The 16,036-nt window shown below is 33.8% G+C and overlaps 1 protein-coding gene across 1 annotated transcript in view; it reads right to left on the reverse strand.

Moving 5' to 3' along the window:
• Gcat (Glycine C-acetyltransferase) overlaps positions 1 to 16,036 on the reverse strand; it is a 121,450-nt gene that overhangs the window by 64,746 nt on the left and 40,668 nt on the right. Inside the window, exon 3 of the mRNA XM_089107981.1 lies at positions 1,837 to 1,977. Coding sequence (XP_088964107.1) covers positions 1,837 to 1,977 — 141 coding nt within the window. The remainder of the gene's footprint in view (positions 1 to 1,836; positions 1,978 to 16,036) is intronic.

Here is a 16,036-nt window from a genome sequence, read left to right on the forward strand (position 1 = left end):
ATTGATGGTTGCTTCCAAATACCTTTGAACTATAGCTATTCTTATTATCACAGGCAGAAACACAACAGTGAATCGAAGTTCAGGCCACGATGGCCTGTTACTACCACACACAAAACATTAGTATTCGGGGGACTAATGCTTATTTTCCCCATTCTCATCATATATTTTGCCAATGGCAGGAAATTCGCTTCCTTAAGTAAAAGCCCCCGCTTAACATCTAGTTAATGAAATACCACCAACCAGTATCTAATCCTAGCCAGACATTCTCCTTCTTGATGTCGTCTTGTGTTTGTGGCCTTCTTACATTTCTGGCAACCTGGGGACTCAGCTCTTCCTACTCGGATGAGATGACTCTGAAAATTCCTAGTACGTGTAATGGCCTCAATAACTATTTTTATCCCATACCTATCAAGTCTGAAAAGGCTTATAATCAGCTTGGGGTAAAATTTCAGAATCACCTCTGTTATTTCTGTGAATCCTACTTTTCTTTGCCAATTTTGCTCAGCCGTCTCACAGCTCCGACTGTATATTGCCGCTTACCTGCAGTTTTCAGATATGGGAATGAAAGACTTTGACCCATAGTATGTCAGTGATGCCCAAGCCTTTGCTGCATACCTTAGAATAAGATGAACACTAATACCCATATAGCCAATCTCGTGTATTCTGGCCACTAGAAATACAAACTGCCCAGAACTTCTAACTGTAATTTTACCAATGCTTGTAGTTTATCAATATAAAGGTCTTCGAATACATTTAGCCCCTAAAACCACAGATACTCCAAATGCAAAAACAGACTGAGTGTCACCCAAATCTAATGGTTTTATTTGCGCCTCAAACAGCGGGAAGCTGAGCCCTCTCCCTCAAAATTTTGTCCGACTCACGCAAAAACGTAACAAAAATAAATATAAACCAATTTTTTACGTGTTCTTTAAAGTTCTTTTTGTAAACCCTACTCCCAAAAACGAATCTCTCCCCCGCCAAACAAATATTTTTTCCACGGTCTTGGCCCTATGATAGAATTAAAGCTAAAATTCTGTGCCAGCAATAGTAATAGACATTTTTTGTTTTCGTGAATTTTTTTTTTAATGTAAAGACAATTGTTAGGTGGATCGGTCTTTGGCTTCAACTAAAGTTTTTCGTAGATTTCAGGATGATGGGTTTCTCAATTGCCAGCTTCTAGATGCGTGCGGTGATCATTGAATTACTATGATTGGTACAATGTATCCAAAGTATAGCCCATGAAAATTCTTGAATATTTTATCCAGTTTTTTTTTTTTACCTTTTTCCCCCCTGAACAGTTTAAATAAAAGTTCAAATAGGGATAAAATCCTTTTAATAGACAGTGATGATAGAAATTCACAAAAATACCAGATATTTCGGTCACATATACAGTGACCATACAGTTTGAAAAACAGGCAGATACGAGTAATAAGAACCAAGATAATTTTTTTCTAGTTCTTCTTTATAATATTAAAACAATCATTTTTACTGAACGTTCCGATTTCTATGGTTATTTTTAAAGTAAACTGTCTAGTTTAAAATAATCCGGAAAACTTTTTTTAAAGTAAGAATGGCAGTTTCTATCTAGCAAAAATTATGCATATGAATTGAATGGTTTTTCCAATATCCCCAAACATCTGGGGATTCCCCTAACCCCCGCTGAAAATCAATCTTAGAAAAACACGAATCTTAATTTCGCGTTTACGTTCATACATTTACAAACTTTAATTTTTCATATTTCGGAAAAGAACATTTTTTCTCTGGAAAGTTCCGGGAAACCTCTTAAAAAATTGGGGATAGTAGAAACATTGGAACAGAGTCTTAGCTTTTACTTACCGATAGTCCCAGGTAGTTGTTAGCACAAAAGTTTAGAAGTGGTTTGGAATTTCCTTCCACAAATATTTCAACGGCTTGTTTGGAAACAATAACTCTCTCTTTCTTATAAGTTCCAGCTTCTTTGATATTTTCCAATTCTTTCTGAAAATTATAATATATTAAACATAAATTTTACTACACATTAAATAGTGCTACCCCAAATTTATACTAACTCGGATTAGTGTCCTTTTTTCTACGTTTCGCACGCATTTTTTCAAAGCCTGGAACTATTGTAGGACCAATTTTGCCCATAAGAACCATTTGGTATGAAATATAATTTTAACGGCTTGCCTAGAAAATGATTTTTCCTTTTATAAATCAAGAACAAATAAAAATTGGCTCAAATACATGCTAATTTGTATCCCATTTAATTCAGTTTCTAATTTACAGTTAGTTGAAATAGTATTCCTGAATTTAAATTTTTCATACTTCTGCCCCCCATATCTTCAACAGCTATAACTGCTACATGAAAAATTTGGCTGACGAATTATTTACATGAACGTTAAGTTCTACGTCTTGATTTAAAAAGAGCACAAGGATCTAATGTGTGAGAATTCCCCTATGAAAAAAACCCAATAATAATAGCAAAAACTTAGCACAGTTCAATCTTCCAATAAAAATCCTTTCCAAATATAATGGTCGTGACCTTAACAATTGCAGCCCATGACCTCTAAAGGAGTCAACAAACCCAAAATTAATCCAATCTTTCTTCCCTTAATTCTATGACTATCTATCTTAGTTCTGCCTTAGGAATGACTTATGGACGGATGATAGATAGAATTATCTATCAACAAATGAAAAGACACTATTTTTGTACAATCCTAAAAAGGGCTTATCCCAGATTTGCCTCTCACTTACTTGGACTATCTGTCTTGGCTTTTCTACAATTAATTAAAAAAAACTTTTTCAACAAAATAAGTTTTTAAGACAAAAGTAAAGAATTCCATTAAACCAAAATGAAAAAAATAGAATCAAATAATCTATCAAGAATACAACTACCACAAATCAGTATCATTAAATAAATGAAACCCAAAACAAACAGAAATTAAAATAAATAACAAAGTCTAACATAAAACGAGCAGCAATAAAAAAGGCACTGGTCTTCTCAATTTCCAATTGATTTAGCCCTTTTTGAAGCTTCTACGACAAAACTTTCTATAAAAACCCTATATGCCCCAAGGGCATAATTTACGACCCTTGTCCTGAGGGCTATGGGGGGGGGGGGTTGTCATCCTCAAAGACAAGATTTCCAGACCTTTCAACTATGTTGAACAAAATGGCCATATCAAAATGCTGATCGGAAGATTTGGAGAAATATGGGCGTCGGGGTGGATTTTCCCTCCGATTATTTTCGACTATTAAAAAGGGCAATAGCCTTTTCAGTTTCCAATCGAATGAGCCCTTTTTAAAGTTTTTACGACAACGCTTTCTATAAAAAACATTATATGCCCCCAGGGCATAACTTACAACCTTAGCCCTGAGGACTGTGGGGGGGGGTTTATCAACCTCAACAAATTAATTTCCAGAACTTTCAACTACGTTGAACAAAATCTCTATCTCGAAATTTTGATTAGATGTGTGTTGGGAAACGGTGGGCGTGAGAGGGGGGTTAGTAGCCCTCTAAAAGTAGAGTTTCTGTTACTATTGAGCCGGGTCACTCCTTACTTACGGTTCGTTACCACTAACTGTTTGACGAGAAGCATTTTTAAAGAATTAAAAAACCCGTGTAATAAGCAAGGAACTAATATCTGGCTTCTTCAGAGGCGGGGAGAGGGGGCACACAATCGTTTGGATGGAAACTTTTACATTTAAAAAGTGTACTGAATGGGGAAATAAATGGTACAAGATTATGGTTTTTCTTTTACAGGGGGATTTCTGCACATAATTACCGAAATTAAAATATATCTCACTTTTTATAAGCTTTAGACAAAATAAATATATACTAATCCAAGTGATCTGTTTAAACAGATTAGTGATTGAAAATTAGTCTAAATAGTAGGTTTTATCCACCATTTTATTATTGTTTTTTAACCGTGTTTTAAAAGCCACAGTATTATATTAACGATTTGATAGACAAGCCACCTTAAAGGTGTTAAAAAAAGTATAGCAATCCTACAGAGTTATGCCCCGTGCCAAGTAAAAAATAAATTCACTGTATTATCTCAAAATAAATAGTTATTATATATATATTTCTTATCTCTCTTTGAAAATTAATTTGTTTGTCTTGTTTTCTAATAGCTACTCAGCATATTAGTCACCTTCTGGTATTATCTAACTGGATGGCTTGACCGTCCGCTTGACCGTCCTCAGTGCAAGAGGTATTAAAATTGCTCTGTATAAATTAAAAAATTGAATTCCCATTCAGTACTGTATTTTTTCATTCAGTTACCCTTTCACCGTTACATGTAGAGGGTCTTCAAATTTTAGTTGTGCTTTGTTTTAAGGTTTGAAATTTTTTATAGTATCCTTAGAATTTTAATAATAATTGTAATGTTTTTATCGTGCACTGAGGACGGTAAAGCAGAGGTCTTGACCGAAACATTTTCATTTTATTCAATTATTTTCACTGGCTTGTATAATCCTCGTTTTTTTTTTTTTTTTTACTATTGTTTCGTTTTATCATGATTAGCCAGTGTGGTCTCAGAAATTATTTATTGCTACCAATAATGAAAGTAAAATAAATATAATAATGATAATAACAAAATTAGTAAAGTTTAGTTTCTATAATTTCCTTCACCTACTCAGCTTAGCGAATCTTAGAAATTTTAAAAATCCATAGTTTAACAGCCTCTTGTTTGAAATAATGTCTCAACACTGCCGGTTAAAAGTCTTGCCTGAGACATCAACTGACAATAAGTTTTGGAAACATTTGATTTCTTTCTTTTAATGGTAATAAGTACTGCAAAATAGCTCGTAAGATCTATTTTGTTTGTATGAGTAGATATTCGTATGCACTTCGTTAAATTTGCTAAAAAAAATATTTGACGGGTAAAAGCTACTAAGAAGTTCACTTAGTATATAACGTCAATGCTTTTTTTTTTTTTTTTTTTTTTTTTTTTTTTTTTTTTTTGGAGCAATGTATAATAAGTTCTCAAATATGGTAACATTTTATGCAATCTATTTTGTTTGCATGGAACGCACTTCGTCAAGTTCGCTGGAAAAAATTCTCATTAATAGCCATTAAGAATTTCCTAAGTATATAAGTCTAAGTATATAAGTCTAAGTATAAAAGTCTGGTATATAAGTTTATGGTTTATATTTCCTAAGTTTATGATTTTGCTGAAACAGTGTTTATAATGTTTATAGATTTGTCATATGTTTATAAATATGGAACAATTTTATGGGGTCTTTTTTTTTGCATGGAGTTTTTATTTGTAGCCTACATATAGACTTAACTCAAGTTTGTTTAAAAAAAAAATCTAAAAAGGCCAGTAAGGAGCTTGCATAGTCTAGAACAAAAACGAACTATTTTTTGCCAGAACTGTGTCACCTTTTTGCAAATGTTTTAACATTTCAGGCATTCTATTTCATTTGTATCAAGTAAAACACATAGTAATATAATAATAAGTTTGAGAATGTTAGCATGGACTTCAGCCAAATTTATTTCAAAAAAATTTATAATTTCAAAAAAAAGTTCATAATTTCATTGCACAGGATGATGTTCTTCAGGAAGGGTTTAGTTCATGGGCGTACGTAGTCTCATGTCTAGGGGGCAGCCGATTCTGTGATGAAGGACGGGGGGGGTTGAAGTTATATTGGCAGTTCACAAAACCTTACATTACCAGCAAGTTCTTTCATACCTACTAAACCTTTATTAATAAGTAATCACCAAAAATCATAAATCATCAACAAGCTTCAGCATTAATCTTCGTGGATTAGAGCTAAATTCTTCCAAGACATTATGGATAATCGCTTCTTGCTTAACTTTTATTCTGTCATTCAAGCTGTTTTATTCCAGCTTTTTCAACCATCTACCTTTTATCAACAGTTTTCTTAGCCATCTACCTTTTTTCAACTGCTTTTTCATCCATCTGCTTTTTCAATCTTATCTAGTGTAAACTTGCAGTTCTAGGAGGGAGCTACCCCTCTGCCCCTCCCCATGTCCCTCCCCACCTCCGTACGCCAATGGCTTAGTTCTAATAGTAATTTTTTCACTCTGTTTTTTTCCCTATTTCTTAACTGATCCATTTTAGCCTTCTTCTTTTTTTTATTTTGTAAGTAATAAAATTTTCTACAAAACAAGTTATTATTAATAGAACTCTTCCTTGATATAAAAATCTAGAAAACTTTTAGATCACTTTAAGTTTTCTGATATTTTTTTTTCTTTTTTTTTTTGTATTCTAACTTGGTGGACAGTCACTGGCCGTTCTTGCAATAAAAAAATTTAGAAAGAAAAGCATACAAAAACAAGACTATGAAAAAGAAGAATATAAAATAGAAGTATATAAAAAAAGAAAAGTAGAAGAGCATCAAAAAAGAACAATAAGAAAAGCAGTCACATTAAACAACAAATAAAATTAACTCAGACCAAACGATACCTCAGTAGTAAACTCCCCATATGAAAGGGCTGCCCCTCCTCAATACCCTGCCATTGACGCTAAAGTTCTTAGTACTTTTAAAAAGCTTCTGATTCTAATTAAAGGGTTCTCGTGTTTCAGGAGTCGTGCTTAAAGAATTTGGAAAAAAAGTAAAGCTTTAGCGCAAAGAGAGGGGTCTTGAGGATAGGGTAGTCCACTTTGCATAGGGAATAATTTCTGTTCACTATAAGTTTTAACGCTACTCCTTACTTTTCAGTTGGAAAATTTGTTTTCTTTTATTTAATTTCTGATCGTTTTTCAACTGGTACCGGAAAACCCACCTCCTTTTCCATGGAAAATTTCTCTATCCCCCACAAGAAATTCTCCATGGAAATTTTCTCCCGTGCGATTTTCTTACCCCCAGCCACTTACCCCGGGTAATTCCATCCTCGCGGCAAATTTCCCTCAGAACATTTGTTGCGGATGATTCTGCCTAAAAAATCCTTCTTAGCGTATTTTCATTTGAAAAAATACCATATTTTTTACAAATTGTTTTTCCAAATTACGGCAGAAATCTCCCTATGTGGAAAATTTTTCCCATAAACCCTCCCCCCCAATGGAGAGTTTTTCCAATGGCAAATTTATCCATGGAAAATTTCTGCTTGTGATAATTCTCCCATGGAGAATTTATGCCGAGGAATAACAGTAGAAGGGCCTTATTGACTCCGACGCGACACCCCTGCTGCCACCTATAACTTTTTTGCACCCCAAATATGGGCATAGAGTCCCTAGGGAGAACACGTGGTTAATGGGGTCAATGACCTCTTTCTCCATGGTCTCTTTCTCCAGGTGTGTTTTTGGCACGCTCTCAGCGAATGTTATGATCCAGAAATAGTATTTGTTGTTGTTTCCGAGGCAAAATGTCAAGGTCAATGTTGTTGTTGTTGTTGTAAGTGCACGCTCTCAGCGAATGTTATGATCCAGAAATAGTATTTGTTGTTGTTTCCGAGGCAAAATGTCAAGGTCAATGTTGTTGTTGTTGTTGTAAGTGCACGCTCTCAGCGAATGTTATGATACAGAAATAGTCTTTGTTGTTGTTGCTTGAGCCAAATGCTATGAGTTTCCCGGAGACAGTTAGATCACGTGTTTCCTTCTCAGCCAATCAGCGAGTCGGTTACATCCCCCTTCTCAGCCAATCAGAGGGCTTTGTTTACATCTCCTTCTAAGTCAATCAGGGGGGGCAGAAATATTAGAAAAAGAGGATTGCAGGTTGGGTTAGTTTAGATTTTTAGTTTATTATTTTATTACCTATTTAGTTTAGATTTTTAGTTTATTTTAAGTTTTTTTTATTACCTTTATTTTAGTTTAGTTTCAGTTTGGTTTAGTTTAGATTTTTAGTTTAGTTCTAGTTTAATGTTCAATTTTATTTTAGAGTTTTAGTTTAGATTTTTTGTTTTTTTTAAGTTTATTTATTACATTTATTTCTAGTTAATTCTTATATATTTTAGTTTTAGTTTAGAGTTTTAGTTTAGCTAGAGTTTTACTAAAAAGTTTTAGTTAGAGTTTTATTTTAACAGTTTAGTGTAGTTTAGTTTAGATTTTTAGTTTAGTTTTAGTTTAATGTTCAGTTTTAGTTTAGATTTTTAGTTTATTTTAAGTTTATTTATTACCTTTATTTTTAGTTTAGTTTAGCAAGCTATGAGCTTAGAGTCTTAGCTTAGAGTCATAGCTTAGAGTTTTGTTAGAGTTCTAGTTTAGTTTAGTTTTAGTTTAGTTTAGATTTTAGTTAGTTTAGTAGTTTTGATTTTTAGTTTAGTTTTAGTTTAATGTTTAGTTTTATTTTAATGCTCTAGTTTAGATTTTCAGTTTAATTTATTTTAGTTTTAGATTAGTGTTTAGTTTTAGTTTAGAATTTTAGTTAGTTTAAAAGTTTAGATCTTAGTTAGTTTAGTAGTTAGATTTTAGTTACTTTAGTTTTAGTTAGTTTAGTTTTAGATTAGAGTTTTAGTTAGAGTTATAGTTTAGATTTTTAGTTCGTTTAGTTTAGTTCTAGTTTAGTTTTAGTTTAGTGTTCAGTTTTAGTTTAGAATTTTAGTTAGTTTAAAACTTTAGAGTTTAGTTTTAGTTTAGTAGTTAAGTTTAGTTTTAGTATACGTTTAGTTTTATTTTAGATTTTTATTTAGATGCTCACTTTAATTTAGTTTAGTTTTAGATTATTGTTTATTTTTATTGTAGAATTTTTTGTTAGTTTAGTAGTTTAGATTTTAGTTAGGTTAGTATTTAGATTTTAGTTAGTTTAGTTTTAGTTAGTTTAGTTTTAGATTAGAGTTTTAGTTAGAGTTATAGTTTAGATTTTTAGTTCGTTTAGTTTAGTTCTAGTTTAGTTTTAGTTAGAGTTATAGTTTAGATTTTAGTTAGTGTAGAATTTTTTGTTAGTTTAGTAGTTTAGATCTTAGTTAGTTTAGTAGTTAGATTTTAGTTGGTTTAGTTTTAGTTAGTTTAGTTTTAGATTAGAGTTTTAGTTAGAGTTATAGTTTAGATTTTAGTTAGTTTAGTAGTTTAGAGTTTAGTTTTAGTTAGAGTTATATTTTAGATTTTTGTTAGTTTAGTAGTTTGTACTTTAGAGTTTAGTTTTAGTTAGTTAGACAGTTTATATTTTATTTAGTTTAGTAGTTTAGTTTTAGTTTAGTTTATATTTTTAGTTTAGTTCTAGTTTAGTTTTAGTTTAGTGTTATAATTTATATTTCGTTTAGTTTTAGTTCAGTTTTAGTTTAAAGTTTTTAGCTAGAGTTTAATTTTAGTTTAGTAGTTAAGTTTAGTTTTAGTTTAACGTTTAGTTTGATTTTAGAGCTTTAGCTAGATTTTCAGTTTAATTTAGTTTTGTTTTAGGTTAGTGTTCAGTTTTAGTTTAGAATTTTAGTTAGTTTAAAAGTTTAGAGTTTAGTTTTAGTTTTTAGTTTAGTTTTAGTTTAATGTTTAGTTTTCTTTTAGATTTTTAGTTAGATTTTCAGTTTAATTTATTTTACTTTTAGATTAGTGTTTAGTTTTAGTTTAGAATTTTAGTTAGTTTAAAAGTTTAGATCATAGTTAGTTTAGATTTTTAGTTTAGTAGTTTAGATTTTAGTTAATTTAGTAGTTTAGTTTTTTTAGTTTAGTATTAGTTAGTTTAGTTTTAGTTTAGAGTTTTAGTTTAGCTAGAGTTTTTGTTAGAGTTTTAGTTTAGATTTTTAGTTCGTTTAGTTTAGTTTTAGATTAGTTTAGATTTTTAGTTAGTTTAGTAGTTTAGAGTTTTAGTTTAGAATTTTAGTTAGTTTAAAAGTTTAGAGTTTAGTTTTAGTTTTTAGTTTAGTTTTAGTTTAATGTTTAGTTTTCTTTTAGATTTTTAGTTAGATTTTCAGTTTAATTTATTTTACTTTTAGATTAGTGTTTAGTTTTAGTTTAGAATTTTAGTTTAAAAGTTTAGATCATAGTTAGTTTAGATTTTTAGTTTAGTAGTTTAGATTTTAATAAATTTAGTAGTTTAGTTTTTTAGTTTAGTATTAGTTAGTTTAGTTTTAGTTTAGAGTTTTAGTTTAGCGAGAGTTTTTGTTAGAGTTTTAGTTTAGATTTTTAGTTCGTTTAGTTTAGTTTTAGTTTAGTTTAGATTTTTAGTTAGTTTAGCAGTTTAGAGTTTAGAGTTTAGTTTTAGTTAGTTAGACAGTTTAAATTTTTAGTTAGTTTAGTAGTTTAGTTTAGTTTTAGTTCAGTTTAGATTTTTAGTTTAGTTCTAGTTTAGTTTTAGTTTAATGTTTAGTTTTCTTTTAGATTTTTAGTTAGATTTTCAGTTTAGTTTATTTTAGTTTTAGATTAGTGTTCAGTTTTAGTTTAACGTTTAGTTTTATTTTAGAGTTTTAGCTAGATTTTCAGTTAGTTTAGTAGTTTAGATTTTAGTTAGTTTTAGTGTAGAATTTTTAGTTAGTTTAGTAGTTTAGATCTTAGTTAGTTTATTAGTTTAGATTTAGTTAGTTTTGTAGTTTAGATTTTTAGTTAGTTTAGTAGTTTAGTTTTTATTTATAGTCTTACTTAGTTTAGTAGTTAATAGTTTTATTTATATTTACAGTTTATATTTTTAATTAGTTTTTTTTTAGTATAGTTTATATATTTAGTTTATTATTTTAGTTTAGTTTAATATTAGTTTTATTTGTCATTTATATTTTTATTGTCTTTTTATCGTATTTTTATATGCTATTTTCATTCCATATAAAGTTTTATAGATATGTTTAGTTATAGTTTTAATTCAGTATAGTATTTTTGTTTTATTTTATTGTTTATATTATTTTTTAGATTATTTTTTAGTTTTAGTTTATAGCTAAAAGTGTTGTTATCCCCTACATTGAGGGTCCACACAGAAATGATATGAAGGGTGTTTTAAATTAATACATGCTGTTGACAACAGTCGGACTCTGACTAACTGTAAATCATATGTGCCCAATGAATAAGTAGTAATTTTCCCGTAGATCTATCCATTCAAGAACAACAAAAACAATATTTCATGGCAACATTTATTACAGCAATATGATAACACTTGTTCAACATGAACAATGATAACACTTGTTCAACATGAAAACTCTATTTGTTCAACATGAACAATGATAACACTTTTTGTCTTTAAAGACTTTTCTCCATCTACAGCACTTTTTGTACAACACTTTTCTGTACAACACCTTTGTCCATCTACAACACTTTTCTATACAACACTTTTCTGTACAACAACAACATCTTTTCAAGCACTTATTGTCTTTAATCACTTTTCTGTACAACACTTTTCTATACAACATCTTTGTACAACACTTTTCTATACAACACTTTTTGTACAACAAAATACACTTGGAACAATAGCACAGTTGAACATTACAGTGAATTTAAAGGTGGGATCCCCCCCCCACAGGGCCGCAGGGACGAAGGCCGGCCGGCCGCGGGCGGGACCCCCCCCCGGGAACCCCGATGGACAAAGAAGAGGTGTGGGCACTGCGAGGGGTTAGTTGAGGTTGAGTTAGTGGTGGTGGTTAGTGCTTGGGTTAGTTAATTTATGAAAGGTTGAGTGGTTAGTTGGTTAGGTTAATTTATCCAGACCAAGTTGATTACGATAGTCAATGCATTCAACTCGGTCTGAAATATGGTAGTGACCATGAGGCAGGACACTCACACCATTCTCGAGCACATAGACCTTGTTAGATATACACGACATTGCATTTTTTTCTACTCTCACAGTATAATTTCTATACTGTAGAGAGCTTATTGCAAGCACTTGTGCGCTCGGCACTAGGCCACTTTCTACACAGTCTCTATATACGCTCATGTTAAAATTGCTTTTTACAAAATGTGTAGGCACCCCTTTACACGCCTTCTTTTCATCCCCACTATGTGTTTCCACGCAATAGACTTTGGGACCCGGGAACACCCCCCGGGATATCAAATCACTCTCCGTCTCTGATTTTAATTTTAATAGTTGGTTGGGGGCTTGACGTTTCACCAACTCGGGGTAGAGGGATGGATTCTAGTTGGTGAAATCCATCCGCGAGCTGATGTGCACCCCATTTTGCAAATCACCCAATAAATCTTCAGTCCCATTTACCTTTAACAGCAGAGAATCTGTATCACCATAGTAAACTTGAACCTCCCCTCCCGTGGCCATTGCACCTTGCACACATTGTAAAAGAATGACAACATGAGCTTCTTTGAAATTTCTAGTACTGAACTGCCGCCTGCTATATTCTTGTTCAGTACTACATTTCGCTTTTTCCTGTGTAGAAGAACCATGCCAGTCTCTATGCTCGTGAACGATGTAAAATTGGGGTCGGTAATAATTCGTGCACACTCTAGAGGGTCAGTCACGACGTCACAGCGAGATCTGATACGTACGCTTTCAAACATTTTGCCATACGATGAATTTAGAATGAGCTTGCACAATTCCTTCTCCACCTTTGAATTTGCCCTAGAACGTTTATCGACAAAAGTATCGATAAACGTTTTCAAATAAGGTCACTGATTGAACTGCAGGACCCTGTGTATTTTGGTGATCTTGAAACCATTGCTCACCATCCAGTGCAAAAGCACATGGTGAACAACGATATTCTCCTTAGGGTCCAAATCAGCAATCAGTTTCTGTTTGGAGGGAGTCCAGTGCATCCCCATATCCTCAACCAATGAACGATTGTAGGGGCTCAGCGAGTCCCTGGTCACTGGTCGATTGATACAGGGAAAGACAAAAGCTTTGACTGAGCCGTGAAGCGCCAGCGGAATGTGACCATCAACTTCAAAGAACCATCCTTGTGGCCCATTGTCCTCGACGGTGGTAATGTCGGGGAACTCACAAGGATTCTCAAGCCATTGATACTTCCCACACGGCAAAGAATAGTGAGACATTGCCGAGGGGTATAACGAGTTCATGTCCAAGAACATTGCATTTGACTTTACACCGGTGCTTTGTCCACTCGGATCGGTTGATAAGACGCGGTCCCCGTGAAAAACATACCCTCCCCGCATTGAACGCTCTACAAAAAGGTGTTGATCTACATCGGTGATTAGGCCTATTTCCTCCCTGCTAATTTTTTAAAATTAAATCCATTACTAAATGGGGTGTAGAAAAATAATGTCCTATATCTAACCCGAACTCTGAATAGATCTGGTCTGTATTCTTACAGACTATATCCAACAGAGTTAGAACGTCACTGGCCAAGTACAGTCTACAATAATCCCACCCATTTGTACAATCCCCCTTAGCCCACACCTTCTTGGCAAACTCATACTCCTCGACTGTGCATTCACTGTTGGTCAGTGAATTGTGAAAAGCTTCAATTGGAGGTAGTTTCTCCTCACTTAAGCGAGCACCAGAACTGTAATAATCATATGCGTATATACCTTTGCTGGTTAATAAGTCATACATTTCACTGTCTGGAAAGTGCTGTTTAAGCAAGGGAAAGCTATCAAAATTTTCGCTTTTCTGCACTTGAATTAATTGACTTAAGGATTTGGGGAAAAAACTAAAAGAATCTAAAAACCTAATTTTATTCCAGCACGTACGCCCATTATCCACTACCTGGCATTTCAGTTCGAGAAGCAACAACTTCTCGGCCGATTTGGGAATAATGTTGTAGATAAATGAATTATTCACCCATTGACTGTCTACCCCCCCTCCCTCTCTGTGCATACGTGCCAGTGCCGGTAAAATAAATTTTAAGTCATAGTTAGAGTTATGAATAAAAACTGGGATAAAAAACTGTTGGCTAACGTTTAAATTACACGATTGATGCGCTACCCCTCTAAAATTACTACCCCCAGATGATATTTCCTGCCACAAGTGATCATGGTCTCTGACTTTCCCCCTCCCCCCTCTTTCCCCTTTAGTCCCCTTATCCTCCTCTACAAACCCCCCCTTACAAACCCAACATATTTTTTTATTTTTAATCGCGAGACGATCCTCTACAGACAGCACCATTGGATAATGCGTATTTCTCAAACGAGAAATAGCACCATTAGCCGTGCCAATCAGTTTAGTCAATGCCTTGACCATGCACTCGTTCTCATCCAATATCTCTACTATTTCTAACAACGGCTTGGTGTTATAATTGTCTCTTTGCTCATAAGCGTAGGACACTGCAATGGCCTTGTGTTCTTTTATACGCTTTGGATATTGGGGGTCATTCACCTCCACCAGCTTAGCTTCAAAGTCTAAATATATTTATTTGCATTGGAGACGGGTATTTGGAAAATTTTTAAAGCGTAGAATGGCCCTATCCCCTGAAGCCGTTTCCACTGTCTGATATCCATGCCGTCTACAATGTCTCATGTGACCCCGCAGTTTTATATCACTACGGAATCTAGATAGGCATGTGGGACAGTAGAAACATTCCCCCCTTTTCTTACCCTCCCCCAGAACTCTACTAATGTCAGTGATAGGGTTAAAATGACCGATTGCATTCGGTTGACTAGGTGGTGTGTATAGCAACCAAACACAGTGTTTAACCAAATCAACTGACGGGCCCCTTATGGGGAAGACCACCCCCTTCTTTTTAGAGCGAGTTCCATCTTCAAAGTCTGTTTCGTATTGTACCACAGTAACGCCGATATTTAAGTGAGCATTAGCCTTTTTAAAAATGTCAATAGATCTTAGTGTTACTGGGTATTTTCCTTCTAGGCAAGAGAAATCTGCAACTGGGAAATCGGACCCCTCCTTCCCATTTACATCTCAGCGATCTAAATTCGTTTTAGTTACGTCATCTGCTAGAGGCTGAAATGCTGAGATGATGAAATCATGCTTGAAACACTTTTGATCTGTTTCAAAACAGATCTTCTGGACACCTTGACAGCCTCCCAGATACACATTATAATTTAAAACTGTATCCCTCTCAGACCCTGCCCCCCTCTTAATGTAAAATCTTTCTTAATTTTACAAATATTTACACTTAAATTTTCAATAAATAAAACTACTGAGCCACTCCCATTTTCGTTATAGTTCTCGAGATGCGCAATAATTTGTCCTACCCACTCACTAAAAACTCCCTCAAAATTTTCAAAATTTGGATAAATTACGCGCATCTCGGAATGTATAAAATGATAATAAACCTCGCTTTTCCCCTCATTCAAATAAAAAACCTTTAAAACAATTGAAACCTTAATTGAATCCCTACCCCCCCACCATTGAATTTGTTTCTTCAGTCGTGCAAAAATTTTATCTACATAGTCATGCACTATTTCTACAGGGTCAAACACAAAATTTCCCCCCATAAGTGTATTAAAAGGATCCCCAAACGTTGCAGTGAAAACAACTATATTATTTAAAATTATATTCGACAATTGAAAATCGGGGAAAGATGTACCCCCTCCCCCATTTTGTTCAACAATATTTGGGCTATGTTCCACTTCAGTTGCTTGAATTGGACTGGTTAGGATATCGGAGGCTGGAGGAGGGGGGTTCCCTGTAAAATCATTTAAAATTTGTAAAGTGTTCGGGCTCAAGTCTACCTGCTCAACTGTGCAAGGATCTACATTAATATAATCATCTAAAAACTTATCAATATTAGCTGGTATTTCAATGATGCTGTGCCAGTCATTGTTTTGAAACTCCACTGGCGGTGTTAGAATTGGTTCTTCCTCTTCTTCACTGGACGGTGAATATGGGACCAATGCACCAACCTATAAATGAAAAAAAGCTTTATTTTCAAATCATCCCTACTGTTAAAATTATTTTTGCTTAAAAGCATTTGGTTAATTAAACTCAATGTAATCTAAGAGATGACATATGAGTTTTTTTTTTTTTGGGGTTTGGTTGCGGCGCAACCCGGCGGTGCATCCTGAGGCGCATCCCTGTGGTGCATCCTGTGGCGCCTTCCTGACCCATAGTGCTTCCTGGCGGTGTTTCTCAGGCCCTCTGTGCTTCATGCAGCGCCTCCCACAGCGCTTCCCGGCCCCCCTTCTCATAATGCCCATCAAAAGTTTAAATATTTCTAATTCCATATTTCTAATTCTCGCGCGAGTTTTCCAGGATTGAACCGTTAACTCGCTTTCCCCTCACTAAAATCTTTGGTACGATAGAAATATTCAGTGTAAATTAGAACGCCAATATGTGACAAAGGGAATAATCTCTCTTAAAACTATGTGAATGA

The sequence above is a fragment of the Artemia sp. Qi Xiang Cuo genome, chromosome 2 (genome assembly GCF_049724085.1).
Source record: "Artemia sp. Qi Xiang Cuo chromosome 2, ASM4972408v1, whole genome shotgun sequence".
Taxonomy (NCBI): domain Eukaryota; kingdom Metazoa; phylum Arthropoda; class Branchiopoda; order Anostraca; family Artemiidae; genus Artemia; species Artemia sp. Qi Xiang Cuo.